This window comes from Jaculus jaculus, chromosome 17 (assembly GCF_020740685.1).
Source record: "Jaculus jaculus isolate mJacJac1 chromosome 17, mJacJac1.mat.Y.cur, whole genome shotgun sequence".
Classification (NCBI taxonomy): domain Eukaryota; kingdom Metazoa; phylum Chordata; class Mammalia; order Rodentia; family Dipodidae; genus Jaculus; species Jaculus jaculus.
In genome coordinates, this window is record NC_059118.1 from 29,635,551 (window position 1) to 29,653,855 (window position 18,305).

Below are 18,305 nucleotides of genomic sequence, written 5' to 3' on the forward strand. Positions count from 1 at the left end.
GTGTGCCTGAGGATAGCATCTAAGTGTCCTCTGTCACATATATATATATATGAATATGCATATACATGTAAAAAAAAGACCCTTATTGGGACTGGAGCGATGGAGGTGCTTGTTTGAAAGGTTCCTGGTTCAGGTGGTCCTGGTTCATTTCCCTGTAGTGATATAAAGCTAAGTGCACAATGTGACCTGTGTCTAGAGTTTGTATAGTGGCAAGAGGCGCTGGAATGCCCATTCTCTTTCATATATTTTTGAGAACACCCTTGAAATATTTTATATAAAGAAAACAATCAAAATAAAAATTTTCTATTAGAGCTGAAGAGGGCTACATGGTGGAGGTGTTTGTCTGCAAAACCTAAGGACCCAGGCTCTACTTCCCAGAACACATGTAAACCAGATGCACATGATGGCGCATACATTTGGAGTTTGTCTGCAGTGGATAGAGATCCTGGTGCGCCCATTCTCTCCCTCCCTCCTCTAATAAATAAATACATATTTTTTTGAGGTAGGGTCTCACTCTAGCCCAGGCTGACCTGGAATTCACTATATAGTTTCAGGGTGGCCTTGAACTCACAGTGTTCCTCTTACCTCTGCCTCCTGAGTGTTGGGATTAAAGGCATGTGCCACCATGCCAGTAAATAAAAACTTACAATTTTTTTTCTGTTAAAATAACCAAATTTATTCATTCTGCTTGAGATCAGTCAATTGCTAGTTTTGTGATCATAGGGTGTTATAATGACCTTAAAAATTTCGTGAAATGGGGCTTAGCCATTAAAACACTTGCCTGTGAAGCCTAAGGACTCACATTCAACTCTCCAGATCCCATATAAGCCAGATGCACAAAGGTGAGGTGAGGGCCAAGTTGCATTTGCACACTAGGTGGCACAGCATCTGGAGTTTGACTTCTGTAGATGAAGTCCTAGTGTGCCCATTCTCTCCTTCTCTGTCTCAGGAAAAAAAAAAAAAAAATAGTGAAGCTGGGCATAGCGACACATGCCTTTAAATCCTAATACTTGGGAACCAGAGGTAGGAGGATCACCATGAGTTAGTGGCTTCCCTGAGACTATATAGTGACTTCTAGGTCATCCTGGGTTAGAGTGAGACCCTACCTTAAAAAACCAAAACAAAAACAAATTTAAAAAAAAAAAATGGGTGAAAGGGCCCTGGAGAGGGAGCTCAGTTGTTATAGTACTTGTCTAGCATGCACCAAGCCCTGGGTTTAATGCCTAGCACTGTTTAACCCAGGTATGGTGACTCACATCTGTAATCTCAGCCCTCCCAAGGTAGAACAAGAACCAGAAATTTGAGGAGAGTGTCTGGACAGATGGCTTGGTGGTTAAGGGGCTTGCCTGCGAAGCCTAAGGACTTATGTTTGATTCTCCAGGTCCCTTGTAAGACAGATGCCCAATGATGCAAGCACACAATTTCGCATATGCACACAAGGGGGTACTCACATCTGGATTTTGATTGCAGGGGCTGGAGGCCCTGGCATGCCAATTCTCTCTTGTGCATGCACATGCATGCTCTCTCCCCTGCCCCACCCTCAACACATTAAAAAAATGGCCATTCTATTGGGCTTGCTTCAAAAAAATTTTTTGAGGTCATACATGCCTACACAGTGAGTTTGAGGCTAGCCTGGGCTACATGAGACCTTGCCTCAAAAAAAAAAAAAAAAAAAAAGGGTTTTAAAAGCCAAGTGAGGGAACATACCCTAGCACTTGGAATTGTGAGACAAGAGGCTTATCAGTGTCTAAAGCCAGCAGCCTGGGCTGTACAGCAAGACTGTTTCAAGACAAATCAAAAAAATTAAGGAGTGATGAAATGTATACCTTTGTGTTCAGATATATATTTATTGTTTTTATATTACTTATTTGTGAGTGAGAAAGAGAGAATGGGTGCATCAGGGCCTCTCTAGCCACTACACATGAACTGTACAGATGCATACACCACCATGTGCATCTGACTTACTTTGGTTCTGGGAAGTTGAATCTGGGTCTTTAGGATTTGCAGACAAACACCTTATTTGCTAAGCTGTCTGTCCAACCCTACTTTTATTTTAAAACAGCAGAAAGAACACATAAAGGGCATTATATGTCTTTATAAGTAATATTTTTTAAACCTTTTTTTCTCAATTTTTATTAACATTTTCCATGATTATAAAAAATATCCCATGGTAATACCCCCCCTTTCCCCTTTGAAACTCCATTCTCCATCATATCCCCTCCCCATCTCAATCAGTCTCTTTTATTTTGATGTCATGGTCTTTTCCTCCTTTTGTGATGGTCTTGTGTAGGTAGTGTCAGGCACTGTGAGATCATGGATATCCAGGCCATTTTATGTCTGGAGGGAGCACGTTGTACAGAGTCCTACCCTTCCTTTGGCTCTTACATTCTTTCCACCACCTCTTCCGCATTAGACCCTGAGCCTTGGAAGGTGTGATAGAGATGTTATTCAGTACTCCAGTCACTTCTTTCCAGCACTATGATACCTTCTGAGTCATTCCAAAGTCACTGCCATCTGAAAAGAGAAGATTCTCTACCCCAAGTGAGAGTAGCATTCATATAAGGGTATAAATATTAAGAGAAGTGTTTACTGGGCAGTTTGATAAGCATAGTATATACATTTTTCCAGACATCAGCAGATGTTACACCCCTAGGGCTCATGACCACCCCTGTTTTAAGTTTTCAGTATCAGGGATGTGTTTCCCCCCATGGAGCAGGCCTCCAGTCGAATTGGAAGGCAGTTGGTTTCCACCATGACAGATGTGCCATTATTGTACCCATTGGCTCATTTGGGCTGGCTGGCCAATTATAAGGCTTGCAGTGTCCTCTGTTGAGTATCTTCACTGGTGGTATCTCTTTTTCCCATTGATCTACATGCAGAATGGCTTCTTCCAGCTTTCTGTCAGCTGGTCTACATGGAAGAGTTTATCAGCTCGGTTGCAGCAGGATTTCTCAGTGGCCTTGCAGCCCAAGTATGTGGAGTCTTCACCAATAGGGTCTACAGGAATATTTTTATAAGGACTATTTTAAAATTATTTTTTCATTGTTTATAATAAATAAAACATTAAAATTGCACATATTTATGGGGTATCATAACATGTTTTACATATATATGTGCTATATAATGTTTAAATTTCGTTAAACTGGTTAACCATACCTCCTGAAACTTTTTTTTTTTTTTTGAGGTAGGGTCTAGCTCAGGCTGACCTGGAATTCACTAAATCCTGCCAGCCCAGAGGTCATTTACCCAGCCATCCCCATAAAGCCAGATATGTGTGCATTAGTTTGCACCAACAAGAGACCCTAGCATGCATGTACATACACATGTGCACATGTGTATGTAAGTATACACACACACACACAAACTAAAAGAAAAGATTCTGAATGTTTCACTATAAAGAAATGAAAAATGGGTCAGCCTGGGCTGGAGTGAGACCCTACCTCGAAAATCCAAAAAGAAAGAAAAAGAGCCGGGCGTGGTGGCGCACGCCTTTAATGCCAGCACTTGGGAGACAGAGGTATGAGGATCGCCGTGAGTTCGAGGCCACCCTGAGACTAATAGCGAGTTCCAGGTCACCCTGGACTAGAGCAAGACCGTACCTCAAACAAAACAAAATTTATTTTTTTCTTGAGCTGGAGAGATTGCTCAGCAGTTAAGGCAGCTTGCCTGCAAAGCCTAATGACCCAGTTTGATTCCCCAGTACCCATGTAAGCCAGATGTGCAAAGTGGCATGTGTGTCCAGAGTTCATTTACAGCCACTAGAAGCCCTGGCATGCCGATTCTCTCTCTCTTTCTCGCATTCTCACTTTTTCTCTGTCTCTCTTCTATTTCTCTCTGCTTACAAATAAATAAAATATTTAAAAATATTTTCTCACAAATGTAAAAGTTGAAAATGTAATTGCTTTTTAAAATATTTTTTACTTATTTGCAAGCAAAGAGAGAGATAGAATAAGTTCTTAAAAATAATTCTTAATCTTACCTTTTATTCTTTTGCTTATATGAGTACATATTGCTGTCCCTCTGTTCTGTCTCTCCCACTCTCTCTTTCTGTTTTGGATTTTCGAGGTGTGGGTTCTTGCTCTAGCCTAGGATGACCTGGAATTCACTATGTTGTCTCAGGGTAGCCTTGAACTTAAGACAATCCTCCTACCTTTGCCTCCTGAGTGTTGAGATTACAGGTGTGTGCCACCATGCCTGGTTATGAGTAAATACTATTTAACTTTACTGCTTGATAATCATTTGGGTATTACTGACTTTTAGTGCTGAAATTAAATAATGAAAATTTGACTAAGTAGTATAAAATAGCAAAGTATAAAGTATTTTAGTTTTATTTCCCAGGCCTAGTGACTTGATGTCAAAACTATCACATACAAAGCAGCAGGAAGTACTTGTAGGTTCCCCTACCATGATATCTGCAGTCATTCTCTAGCAGGAACCTTGCCCATGTAATTGATACCCAGGAAAACGTAACGAACAGGAGTTTATCAGATATGATCAAGCCATACAAGAGACACAAATAAGACATGTTTTCACTCTTTCCCATTTTATCTAGTTATCCCCTATTACATAGAAATGCTAGCTGCACATGCTGGCACACACCTTTAATCCCAGCACTTGGGCGGCATTGTCATAAGTTTGAGGCCATCCTGAGACTACATATTGAATTCCAGGTCAGCCTCAGCTACAACCAAATCCTACCTTGAAAAAAGCAAAACAACAACAACCAAAAAAAAAAAAAAATGTTGTATGCATACACACACCAAAATAATCAGAAACCATAAGGATCCAGGGGCTGGGGGGTTGGAGGGATGGCTCAGCAGTTAAAGGCGCTTGCTTATAAGGCCTAGTAGCCAGGGTTCAGTTCCCTAGTACCTATATAAAGCCAGATACACAAAGTTGTTCATGTGTTTAGGGTTTGTTCATAACAACCGAAAGGCCTTGGCATGCTCATACATATTCTCTTTCTCTTTCCCTCTCAAATATGTAAATAAACTGGGTTGGAGAGATGGCTCAAGGCACCTGCCTACAAAACTAAAAAGGATCCAGGTTCCCCGGGATCCACATAAACCACATGCACAAGGTGGTGCATGTGCCTGAAATTTGTTTGCAGCAGCCAAAGGCCTTGGCACATCCATTCCCTCCCTTTCTCCCTCCCTCCCCCCCTCTCAAATAAATAACATTAAATAATAATAATAATAAAAAACAAGCTGGACATGGTAGAGCATCTTACAATTCCAGGAGGCTGAGGTAGGAGGATCTCCATGAGTTTAGACTATCCTGGGCAATAGAGTGAGTTCAAGGTAAGCCTGGGCTAGAGTGAGACCCTACCTCAAAAAAGAAAAGAAAAGAGAAGAGAAGGGAAGGGAAAGGGAAGGGAAAGGGAAGGGAAAGGAAAGGGAAAGAAAAGAAAAAAGAAAAGAAAAGAAAAGAAAAGCTGGGTTGTGGTGGTGCATGCCTTTTAATGCCAGCACTCAGGAGGTAGAGGAAGGTGGGTAGGAGGATTGATGAGATTTTGAGGCCACCCTGAGACTAAATAGTGAATTCCAGGTCAGTCTGGGCTAGAGTGAGACCTTACCTCAAAAAACCAAAAAATAAAAATAAAAACGAGTTCTATAAAGTGATAACATACTCTTTAAAATCTGTGTTAAAAGTAAAATTTTTAGTTTTATGTTCTTTTTATTAGCTTGATTTTTCCAGCTTACATTCATACTTTGAATTTTACCTTTTAGATGCTTATTTTTTCTTTTCTTCTTTTGTCATTAAATTATACAATGGCTAATAAGTCTAGGATTCATGTATGCAGTGCCTTATTCTGCTTTCAGGAAGTATCTAGTAGCTTTTTAAATTTGTGTATAGAATTCTTCTAAAGTAAAGGCAAACTTTGTTAGTCCATATTTGCTGGAATGGATTTCTGAGGCATCAGTAATAATAGTGGTTTTCTTCTTTTGACTACTCCCTGCTCCTGTGTTTCAAGGAAAATAGGTTACTTTTGTCTCCCTAATTTCTGAACTAGTTTCCATTTTTAAACAGCTTCAGGCACTGCTTCAGATTTGGCCTAAACTGCCCCCTCGGGAAGCTCTGGAGCTTCTGGATTTCAACTATCCAGACCAGTACGTCCGGGAATATGCTGTGGGCTGCCTGCGACAGATGAGGTATCTCTTGCAGGGGGCTGTCTTAGTGGCACTTAGGAATGGGTAGGTAAGAGGGTCTCTTCTTGAGTGTTTTGTAAAAGAAAAGGCCAAGGAAGGCTTATTTGGGATTTGGAGGGTGACCCAGGCTTTTGTTGGATGCCAGTCATGTAAGTACCAGCTCTTGTACAAATCTTCTAGATTCCTCAAAGAAAACTGAGTATATAATACAGTGATTATGCAAGCAGTTTAGGTGCAGTCAGCCACTCTTACCAATTAGGATGGTAGAAACTCTTCTGGAAGTTTAGTTTCCAAATGCCACTAGGCAGGCTTTTCAAAGGACAACAGCCAAGCTTACTGTGTTACCTTTTTCTTCACACATAGTCTATTACCCAAACTAGGAAGTATTAACATTTTATAATGGAGGTTTTAATTTGTTCTGTCCATTTTTCTTTTTGTTGCTGTTGTTCTAAATACAGGGTCTCAGGCTGGCTTTGAACTTCAGCCTACCTCCTTAAGGTTGTGGGTATAGGTAGTTTTAAAAAAGAAGCTGCCGGTTGCTCTGTCTCTATAATTTTAGGTTGGAGACCTGAGGAGGAGGGAAACGCCACCTGGTTCCCCTTGGGCTGAGCCATGTGTTTTTCATAAATGCATTGATATGCCTCAGGAGATTGCTGAAAATATCACATTTCCCCACATAGCTAATACTGATAGGGTTTCCGTATTGCATTTTATAGTTCTATGTGTTTTATTGTTGCCTTTTTTAAAAAAATATTTTTATTGCACCTTCTATACTTACAGACAAAAAACCATGGTATTTCTCTCCCCTCCCATTCCCCACTTTCTCTTTTATAACTCTGCTTTCTGTCAAATTCCCTCCCTCTCTCCACTAGTCTCTCTTTTGAATTGATGTCATCATCTTTTTCTCCTATTATGGGGGTCTTGTGTGGGTATTGCTAGGCACTGCAAGGTCTGGGATATCAAGGCCAAATTCTGTCTGGACAGTTGTATATAAGGACTGGTACCCTTCCTTTGGCTCTTACATTTTTTCCACCACCTCTTCTGCAATGGACTCTGAGCCTTGGAGGGTGTGAGATGTTTCAGTGCTGGACATGCCTCTGTCTCTTCTTCTCAGAACTATGTTGCCTTTTGGGTCATCCCAGTGGTCACCACCATCTGAAAAGAGAAGCTTCTCTAACCAAAAGTGAGAGTAGCATTAATATATGAGTATGAACATTAAGTGTAGTGTTTTCACGGCAGTTTGGTAAGAGTAATATATGCATTTATCCAGACAAGAGAAGGCTTTATACACCTTGGGCTCATGACCTCCCCTGCCATAGGCTTTTGATTAGGTTTTCAGTAGTACCAGGCACGTATTCCCTCCCACAGAGTGGGCCTTCAGTCCAATTCGAGAGCAGTTGGTTTCCCCCAGAGCAGACATGCCACTATTGCACTTGTTCAGTCGTTTCGCCTATCTGGCCAAACTTGAGGTTTCCAGTGTCCACTGTTTTCACCGCTGATGACTTCTGTCTCCCATAAGACAGCATACAGTACAGCTTTTCCCAGCTTTCATTTGGCTGGGCTATAGGGAGAAGGTTTTCTGCTCAGCCCCAACTTGATTTCTCAGTGACTTTGCCTCTTGGGCATGTGAAATCTTCAGCAATAGGGTCTTACCATCTCTTTCAAGGTCCTTGGCAATACCCTGTAATGTTTTGGAGGCAACAGGGACCTCCCTGGCCAACAACTCACTGGAAGGTATCCCATGCCAGGCACTGAAAAATTTCTAGTCACAATCTGTGGCTTCTGGCTGTGCCCATATATATATATATATATATAATTTTTTTTTTCTTATTTTTTGAGGTAGGGTCTCACTCTAGGCCAGGCTGACCTGGAATTCACTATGGAGTGTCAGGGTGGCCTCAAACTGATGGGAATCCTCCTACCTCTACCTCCCAAGTGCTGGGATTAAAGGTGTGCATCACCATGCCTGGCTTGGATGTGCCCATATTCAAGAAAGTAAGTTTTCATATGTCTTATTCAGAATATCTTGAATTTTGATTGATCCTCCCTCCTGCCCTTCTTTTATAAAAATCTCTTCCCCTGACCTTGGTTAGGCCTTTCCCCTCCCTGTAATATGTTCTTCTACTTACATATATACAATACCATCCTCTTAAGACCTTCCCTCTCCTCCCTCCCTTATAGCCTTTTTCTAGCTTATGGGCCTCTGCTACTGAGTTTTGGTTCCAGCACACACACAATACATTTGTAACTAGGAACCGCATGTAAGAGAGAACATGTGACGTTTGGCTTTCTGGGCCTGAGTTACCTTACTTAGTATAATCCTTTCCAGATCCATCCATTTCCCTGAAAATTTCATAATTTTATTTTTCTTTACTGCTGAATAGAACTCCATTTTTTAGATGTACCACATCTTTATTATCCATTCATCTGTGGATGGACATCTAGGCTGATTCCATTTCCTAGCTATTGTGAATAGAGCAGCAATAAACATGGTTGTGCAAGTATCTCTTAAGGTAGAGAAGAGTCATTAGGATATATACTTAGGAGTGCTGTAGCTGGATCATATGGAAAATCTATTTTTAGCTGTCTCAAGAACCTCCACCCTGACTTCCACAATGGCTGTACCAGATTACATTCCCACCAACAGTGCAGAAGGGTTCCCCTTTTACCACATCCTCGCCAACATTTATTGTCATTTGTTTTCTTTTTTGGTTTTTCGAGGTAGGGTCTCACTCTAGCCCAGGCTGACCTGGAATTCACTATGGAGTCTCAGGATGGCCTCGAACTCATGGCGATCCTCCTACCTCTGCCTCCCAGGTGCTGGGATTAAAGGCATGCACCACCACGCCCAGCATCATTTGTTTTCTTGATAGTAGCCATTCTGACGGGAGAGATAGAATCTCAAGGTAGTTTTAATTTCCATTTCCCTGGTGGCTAAGGATGTAGAACACTTTTTTAAAAACTATTTTATTCATATTTATGTATTTATTTATTTGACAGAGAAAGAGGGAGAGAGAGAAACAGAGAGAATGGGCACACTGGAGCCTCCAACCACTGCAAACAAACTCCAGATGCCTGTGCTCCCTTGTGCATCTGGCTAACATGGGCCCTGGGGAATCAAACCTGGGTCCTTTGGCTTTGCATGCAAATGCCTAAACCACTAACCCATTCCTCCAGCCCTAGAACACTTTTTTAAATGTTTATATGCCATCTGTATTTCTTCTGGTAAGAACTCTCTATAGTTCCATAGCCCATTTTTTGATTGGATTGTTTGATTTCTTAATGTTCTGGGTTTTTTTGGTTTTTTGGGGGGGAGTTCTTTGTATATTCTGGATATTAATCCTCTGTCAGATATGTAACTGGCAAAGCTTTTCGCCCATTCTGTAGGTTGTCTCTTTGCTCTATTCACAGTGTCCTTTGCTGTACAAAAGCTTTGTAATTTCATGAAATCCCAGTAGTTGATTAGTGGTTTTATTTTCTGAACAATTGGGGTTATATTCAGAAAGTCATTATCTATGCCAATATGTTGAAGGGTTTCCCCTATCTTTTCCTCTAGCAATTTCAGAGTTTCTGGTCTGATATTAAGGTCCTTGGATTTGATTCTTGTGCATGGAGAAAGACAAAGATCTATTTTCAACTTTCTACCTATAGATACCCAGTTTTCCCAGCACCACTTGTTGAAGAGGCTGTCTTTTCTCCAACAAATATTTTTGCCAAAAATCAGATGGCTGTAGCTGCTTGGATTAACATCTGAGTCCTCTATTCTGTTCCATTGATCTACATGTCTGTCTTTGTGCCAATACCATGCTGTTTTTGTTACTATGGCTTTGTAATATAGCTTAAAATCAGCCTTATTTTTGTTGTTCAAAATTGTCTTGGCTATTTGAAGTTTTTTGTGCTTCCGAATAAAATTTAGGATTTTTTTTTCTATTCCTGTAAAGAGTGCCATTGGAATTTTAATGGGGATTGCATTAAATGTATAGATTGCTTTTGGTAAGATTGACATTTTCACAATATTGATTCTTCCAATCCAAGAACATGGAATGTCTTTCCATTTCCTAGTGTCTTCTGCAGTTTCTTGCTTGAGTTTCTAAAGTTCTCATTTGAGATCCTTCACTTCCTTAGTTAAGTTTATTCCAAGTTACTTTTTTGTTGTTGTTGCCTTTTAATGCTGTGGCTCTTGATCCCCATATTGCTGTAAGTCTACCTATTTCTCCCCCCCCCCCCTGTGTGTGTGTGTATTCATGTTGACATGCATGTGGGTGCATGGGCACATGTGTGTGGATGTCACAGGTTGACATCACGTGTTTTCTTCAATCCCTCTCCATGTTTACTTGCTGAGGTAGGGTCTCTCATTTGAATTCATACCTCACTGATTGGGCTAGTCTAGCTAGCTGGTTTGCCCTACAGATCCTCTATTTCTGCCTCTTGACTGCTGGGGTTGCAGACAGGCCTCCATGCCCACCCGGCACATATGTTGGTGCTGGGGATCTGAACTCTGGTCCTTACACTGTGCTTTAATCAATTTGCCACCCCCCAACCCTAGCCTATCTACTTTTATAGCCACTTATTATTAAGCACTGTTGGTTGTAAATAGAAGACTTAAGATTCAGACCTTCATTACTACTGAAATTGCCTCAGATAGCAGTGGGTATACAGTGAATGGTTTGGAGATGAGACACAAAATTAGAGAACCACCATCCCAAGTTAATGTACTGTGTTATACAGTGAAGTCAGGACAATCCTCATGTACACACCCATTCATTTCCTTATTCTTCATGATTATAATTTTTTTTTTCTTTTTCAAGGTAGGGTATCGCTCTAGCCCAGGCTGACCTGGAGTTCACTCTATACTATACTCTCAGGATGCCCTTGAACTCACAGTGATCCTCCTACCTCTGCTTCCTGAGTGCAGGGATTAAAGGTGTGCCATCACACCAGGATTTTAATATTTTAATTGTTTGATGATTTAGGAGAATGCATTCCTTAACCCTAATGATAACAAAGAAAAATACATAAGATATCAGTAAGACTTTATTTATTGCTTGGCTAAATACAAGACTTTTAGCATGATCAGAATTACTGTTTGTTATACAGTAACTAATTTGAGGGCTAACTCCTGGCTGAAAGTATAACCATCAGTTACAACAGTCTGATTCATCTGATAAGAATGTCTCATGTACCTGTTCTTTGATGCTCTCTGTTCCTCTGCCAACATCTGAAATCTGTGATACTGCCACAGTAATGCATGTAAGCATGGAGAAAACCAAGACCCATGTGTTGTGTCCGTTAGCATTTGATAGCTTGCGGGTGGGTTGGGGGACGACTTCTTTCTGGCACAGGTGCTTGACTTTTTTTCTTTCCTGTCTTTCAGTGATGAAGAACTCTCGCAGTATCTTTTACAGTTGGTGCAAGTTTTAAAATATGAGCCTTTTCTAGATTGTGCCCTCTCTAGATTCCTATTAGAAAGAGCGCTCGCTAATCGGAGGATAGGGCAGTTTCTCTTTTGGCACCTTAGGTAAGTCTTTTTTATTTCAATGTGACCCCACCATGTGCTTGAATAATTATGATCCAATATGAGGTAGTCAGTTGCTTTAGTTGTTTCTGACTCATCTGTGACATTTATGTTATTTTTGCTGCCTTCTCTTAATTTTTTATATCCACATATGTTTTTGTGATTTAACAAATTCAGGTAAGTGTCCCTCTGTGCTTTCTTGATTTTTAAACTGAAACTAACATATATATTGCTTTTTTCTAGTAACTACATTTAATATTTTAATATTTTATTTTTATTTATTTATTTGACAGAGAAAGAGGGAGAGAGGGTGAGAGAATGGACACACCAGGGCCTCTAGCTACTGCAAACAAACTCCAGATGTGTGTGCCCCCTTGCACATCTGGCTAATGTGGGTCCTAAGGAATCAAACCTGGGTCCTTTGGCTTTGTAGGAAAATGCCTTAATCACTAAGCCATCCCTCCAGCCCTTAATTTTTTTTAAACATATTTGGGTTCAGACCCCCCCCCCACTGCCCCCAAGGTAGGGTCTAACTCTAGCTCAGGGTGACCTGAAATTCACTCTGTAGTCTCAGAGTGGCCTTGAACTCAATGGTGATCCTCCTATCTCTGCCTCCTGAGTGCTAGGATTAAAGGTGTGTGCACCACACCTGGCTCAGACTTACTTCTTTTAGACCTTTGTGTATGGTCCTATTAGCACTACTGTTACTGAGTGAAAACAAAATTTTACTATAACAATAGTGTTTTTTTTTTTTACTTACTTACATACATATGTTTATTAATTTCTTTTGCAATGCTAGAGATTGAAGCCAAGGCCTGACTCATGCTAGGCCAGTGCTCTACCACTGAGCTAATCTTTAGTCTATGATATTCATTAAGTCATTTTTAGAAACATGTGAGCTACATGTATTTCACCAAGTTTACATAGCATTAAAATCAGGAATGAAAAAAACAGCACATGGGTGGTGCATGCTTTTAAATCCCCATACTCAGGAGGCAAGAAAGGAGAATTGCTGGGAGTTCAAGGCCATCCTGGGACTACAGAGAGGGTTCAAGGTCAGCTTTGACTGAAATAAGACTATCTTAATAAAACCCAAAATAAGCTTGGCGTGGTGGCACACACCTTCAATTCTAGCACATGGGAGGCAGAGGTAGGAGGATTGTCATGAGTTCGAGGCCCCCCTGAGACTCCATAGTGAATTCCAGGTCAGCCTGGGCAAGAGCAAGACCCTATCTCAAAAAACAAACAAATAATAATAATAATTAATAAATAAAATAAAACACAAAATAAACAAACAGAAATCAGGAATCAGCATCAGTATTCATGTAAAGTAAACTCAGGAAGAAGCACTAACCTTATTGTTTCCTCCTTCCTGTGTTTCCCTCCACTGAGTCTATTCTTCTCAACTAGTCTCTCTTCTGTATTGATGTTGTCATTATTTCTCACTATCAGGTTGTAACTGTCACTGCCACTTTATATCTGAAAGACAGTATTGCAAAGTACTTCTCCCTTTCCTTTGGTTCTTACAAACTTTCTACCAACTTTTCCACAATGATCCTTGAGCCTTCGAGGGTATGATGGAGATCTGTCACTTCTTTTTAGCACTTTGATGAGTTTTGAGAAGCTTCTCTAGGGCCAGGGAGATGGGTCAGTGGTTAAAAGAACTTTTTTTTTGGTCTTTCAAGATAAGGTCTTGCTATAGCTCAGGCTGACCTGGAATTCACTATGTAGTCTCAGAGTTAAGTGCTAGTATTAAAGGGGTGTGCCAGTATGCCCAGCCAAAAGCACTTTCTTGTACAGTCTGTTGGTCCAGGTTTGATCCCTAGTATGTACATAAAGCCAGGTACACAAAATGACATGTGTCTGGATTTCATATGCAGTGACATAAGACCCTGGTACACCCATATTTATTCTCATTCATATTCTTTCTTCTCTTTCTCAAATAAATAAAAGTATTTTTAAGGGGCTTCTTGGGCTGGAGAGATGGTTCAGTGGTTAAGGCAGTTGCTTATAAAGCCTGATGGCCTGGGTTTGATTCCCCAATGCCACATAAAGTCAGATGCACAAAGTGGTGCATGCGTCTGGAGTTTGTTTGCATTGGCCAGAGGCCCTGGCATACCTATTCTCTCTGTCCTTGTAGATAAGTAGTTTTGTTTTTTTTTTTCCTGAGTTAGGGTCTCACACTAGCTTAGGCTGACCTGGAATTCACTATGTAGTATCAGGGTGGCCTCAAACTCTTGGCGGTCTTTCTATCTCTGCCTCCCAACTGCTGGGATTGAAGGAATGCGCCACCACGCCTGGCCAAATAATTTTTTTTTTTTTTTTGTGGCAGGGTCTTGCTGTAGCCCAGGCTGACCTATGATTCACTATGTAGTCTCAGGTTGGCCTTGAACTTACAGTGATCCTCCTACTTCAGCCTTCTGAGTACTGGAATTAAAGGCATGCATTACCAAGCCTGGCATAAATAATATGGATATATATTGTTAAATATTTTATTTTTATTTATTTGAGACAGATAGGCAGATAGAGAAAGAGTGAATGGGCATGCCAAGGCCTCCAGGTGCTGCAAATAAACTCCAAGCACATGTGTCACCTTGAATATCTGGCTTACATGGGTTCTGGGGAATTGAACTTTGGTCCTTAGGCTTTGCAGGTATATGCCTTAACTGCTAAGCCATCTCTCTAGCACATAAATAATATTTTTAAAAAAAGGCTTCTCTAACCAAAAGTGACAGTAGCATTAATGAACATAACTATTTAGAGATGGTGGGCATAATATATCCATTTAGCTAGATAACAGTAGTAGTTTTTCTCCTAAAGCTTATAACCTCAGTAAGCATGGGCTTTTGGTTAGGTTTTCAAAAGCAGGCTGAAGTCCCTTCTGTGGAGTGGGCCTCAAATCCAATCAGAGAGCAGTAGTTTTCCTCCATACCCTGAGCCTGATTTTTTTTTTTTTTTTTTTTTTTATATTTTGAGATAGTGTCTCGCTCTAGCCCAGGCTGACTTGGAAGTCACTATGTAGTCTCAGGGTGGCCTTGAACTCATGGTGATCCTACTACCTTTGCCTCCCAAGTGCTGGCATTAAAGGCATGTGCCATCATACCCGGCTCTGACTTTTTTTTTTTTAATTTTAACATTAAGAGATCCCAGCTTGTGACCTACAGAGAGCTCAAGATTAAAAAAAAAAAAAAAATCATTTATTTACTTATTTATCTGAAGGGGGGGGCAGAGAGAATTGGCACACCAGGACTTCTAGCCACTGCAAATGAATCCTAATGCATGTACCACTTTGTGCATCTGGCTTATGTGGATACTGGGGAATCAAACTTGGGTCCTTAGGCTTCACAGGCAAGTGCTTAAGTCAAGTAGATCTCTGTTTTAACCTAATAGTCCCTAAATAGCTAAGTTAACTCTCCCCTCCAAAAAGCAAATCAGGTAAAATGTGAAAATGTTACTTTTCTTGAAATAAAAAATTAAGTGAAACTAATTAAAATCTCATAACTTTCTGTGCATTAAGACAGTAGATTGAGCCAGTCATGGTAGCACATGCCTTTAGTTCCAGCACTTGGGAGGCAGAGGTAGGAGGATTGCTGAGAATTTGAGGCCACCCTGATACTACATAGTGAATTGCAGGTCAGCCTGAGCTAGTGTGAGACCCTACCTCAGAAAACAAAACAAAAATCTATTTATTTATTTATTTACAAGGAGGGAGAGAGAATGGGCTTGCCGGGGCCTCTGGCCCATGCAAACAGACTCCAGATGCATGCACTATTTTGTGCATCTGACTTTACGTGGGTACTAGGGAATCAAACCCAGGCCATTAATTAGTCTTTACAAGCAATTGCTTTAACCACTGATCATGATCTTTTCCTCCTATTATGATGGTCTTGTGTAGGTAGTCAGGCACTGTGGTCATGGATATACAGGCCATTTTGTATTTGGAGGAGCACATTGTAAGGAGTCCTATCCTTCCTTTGGCTCTTAGAGTCTTTACGCCACCTCTTCCGCAATGGCCCCTGAGCCTTGGAAGGTGTGATAGAGATATTTAAGTGCTGAGCACTCCTCTGTCACTTCTTCTCAGTACTATGGTGCCTTCTGACTCATCCCAAGGTCATTGCCATCTGAAAAGAGAAGGTTCTGTAGCCAAAAGTGAGAGTAGCATTAATATATGGATATGAACATTAAGAGAGGTGCTCACTGGGCAGTTTCATGAACATAGTATATACATTTAGCCAGACATCAGCAGAAGTTAACACCCCTAGGGCTCATGACTACCCCTGTTGTAGGCTTTCAGTATCAGGGATGTATTCCCTCCCATGGAGTGGGCCTCCAGTCCAATTAGAGGGCAGTTGGTTTCCCCCATAATAGACATGCCATGGAGGTATATTTCATAGTATAATATAATTTGGTGATTTGAAACGATTGGTCAACAAACCAGATGAATATTGACTTCCTGCAGGTCAGAGGTGCATATTCCTGCTGTGTCTGTCCAGTTTGGTGTCATCCTTGAAGCGTACTGTCGAGGAAGTGTAGGACACATGAAAGTACTTTCCAAGCAGGTATCAATTTAAGTTTTAATCTTCAGGTTTTTCCCACCATGTTTTCCCACAGATACTTCAGTGACTGAATCTGCTCAATATATTCTTTATGAAAATTTTAGTCAAGATACAGTTTCAACAAACTTAACAGAAAAACATTAACAAAATGCCACATGAGAGAGGTTTCCTCCTATTTTCTGTATTAAAAGGATTCCTTAAATTTCAATAGAGTATACCCATTTAGACATTAATGATGGATATAGTGATGTGGTCTGCTCTTTTGACCCAGTTTTTTGTAATCTTAAAAGTTACTCCTGCTGGGCATGGTGGTGCATGCTTTTAATCCCAGCATTTAGGAGGCAGAGGTAGGAGAATAGCCATGAGTTCGAGGCTACCCTGAGACTATACATAGTGAGTTCCAGGTCAGCTTGAGCTAGAGTGAGATCCTGCCTCTGAAAACAACAACAAAAAATTACTCTTTCCAGCTGGAATGATTGATATTAATTTCAAGTTTTCTTCTTTTCCTCCCCCTCCTTCTCCTCCCTCTCCCCTGATTTAGGGTCTCACTCTAGCTCAGGCTGACCTGGAATTCACTATATAGTCTCAGGGTGGCCTTGAACTCACGGCAATCCTCCTACCTCTGCCTCTGGAGTGCTTGGATTAAAGATGTGCACCACCACACCTGGCAGTTTTTATTCTTTCTTTAAAAAAAAATTATTTAATTTTATTTAACTTCGTGGGTGGGGTTCATGCAAAGGCCTTTTTGTCACTGCAAATGGAACATAGGATGCTTGTACCACTTCTTTTGGTTTTTTTTTTGGGGGGGGGTTTGGACATAGGGCCTTGTTGTAGCCCAGACTGACCTGGAATTCATTATGTAGTCTCAGAGTAGCTTCGAAATCACAGCGACCCTCCTACCTCCTGAGTGCTGGGATTATAGGTGTGTGCCACCATATACTTTTGGGGTCTGGTTACATGTGACTGGAAAATTGAACCCAGTTTGGATGGCCTTGCAAGCAAGTGCCTTTAACCACTGAGACATTTTGTAGGCCCCAAGTTTTCTTTAGTATTTATGGTTCATATAATTTTTCAAATCTTTCAGACTAAGATATATTGAGATGTAAGCCCACAGGTATAGTTTATGTAGTTCAGAAACCTCAAATTGCTTTTTCAAACAACTCATACATGCCTGAAATTATGATAATCTCTTGCAGTCCTATGATAATACTGATGTTACTATAATTTATTAAGTACCTACCCCATGCCAGGACTCATACCAAGTGTTTTAAGTATATCATCTTTTTAAAAAAACTTATTCATTTGTTTATTTATTTATGAGAGAGAGAGAGAATGGGTGCACCAGGGCCTCTGGCTACTGCAAATGAACTCCAGATGCATACACACCATCATGTGCATCTGGCTTATGTGGGTTCTGGGGAGTTGAGCCTGGGTCCTTAGGCTTCATAGGGAAGCACCTTAACTGCTAAGCAATCTCTCTAGCCCTAAAGCATGTTATCGTATTTTATTCTTTGGGTAATGCACCATAGTAATTACCAATACTATCATCATTTGACTTAGAAAGAAACAGGTTCCAAGAGATAAGGATCTTGTTAAAGATCCGTAACTCTAAAGTGACAGCATTATTATGTTTATTTATATGCAAGCAGAGGAAGAGAGAGAATGAATGAATATGAGTGGGCATGTGAGGGCCTCTACCACTGCAAACAAACTCCAGATGCATATGCAACTTTGTGCATCTGACTTTATGTGGGTACTGGGAATTGGCTGTGTATAAACAAACCAAAAAAGGTAGATAGGTGCTAATTTAGTCTCAGTATCCAGGAACAACAGGAGTACTTCTTACGAATGCTCTTCTTGTCCTATGGTGTAGACCAGATAAAAGTGCTTTAGAACTGAGGTGCTTCAGATCCTGTTAACTCTCTGAACTGCATAGTTAAGTAGTTTAGTTTCATGCCTATCTTCTTACATATGTACTATCTATGCCTGTTCAATTTTCCTAATTTATAAAAATTCATTTGATAGAATTTAAGGTGGTGGCATGTTGATATGCACCTTTAATCCCAGCACGTGGGAGGCAGAGGT

General features: G+C 40.6%; 1 protein-coding gene across 2 annotated transcripts in view; it reads left to right on the forward strand.

Moving 5' to 3' along the window:
- Positions 1–18,305, forward strand: part of Pik3cb (phosphatidylinositol-4,5-bisphosphate 3-kinase catalytic subunit beta) — a 115,132-nt gene that overhangs the window by 68,788 nt on the left and 28,039 nt on the right. For both annotated transcript variants that reach the window (XM_004664363.3, XM_045136997.1), the window contains 3 exons: positions 6,031–6,152; positions 11,524–11,667; positions 16,124–16,223. In XM_004664363.3, coding sequence (XP_004664420.1) covers positions 6,031–6,152; positions 11,524–11,667; positions 16,124–16,223 — 366 coding nt within the window. The remainder of the gene's footprint in view (positions 1–6,030; positions 6,153–11,523; positions 11,668–16,123; positions 16,224–18,305) is intronic.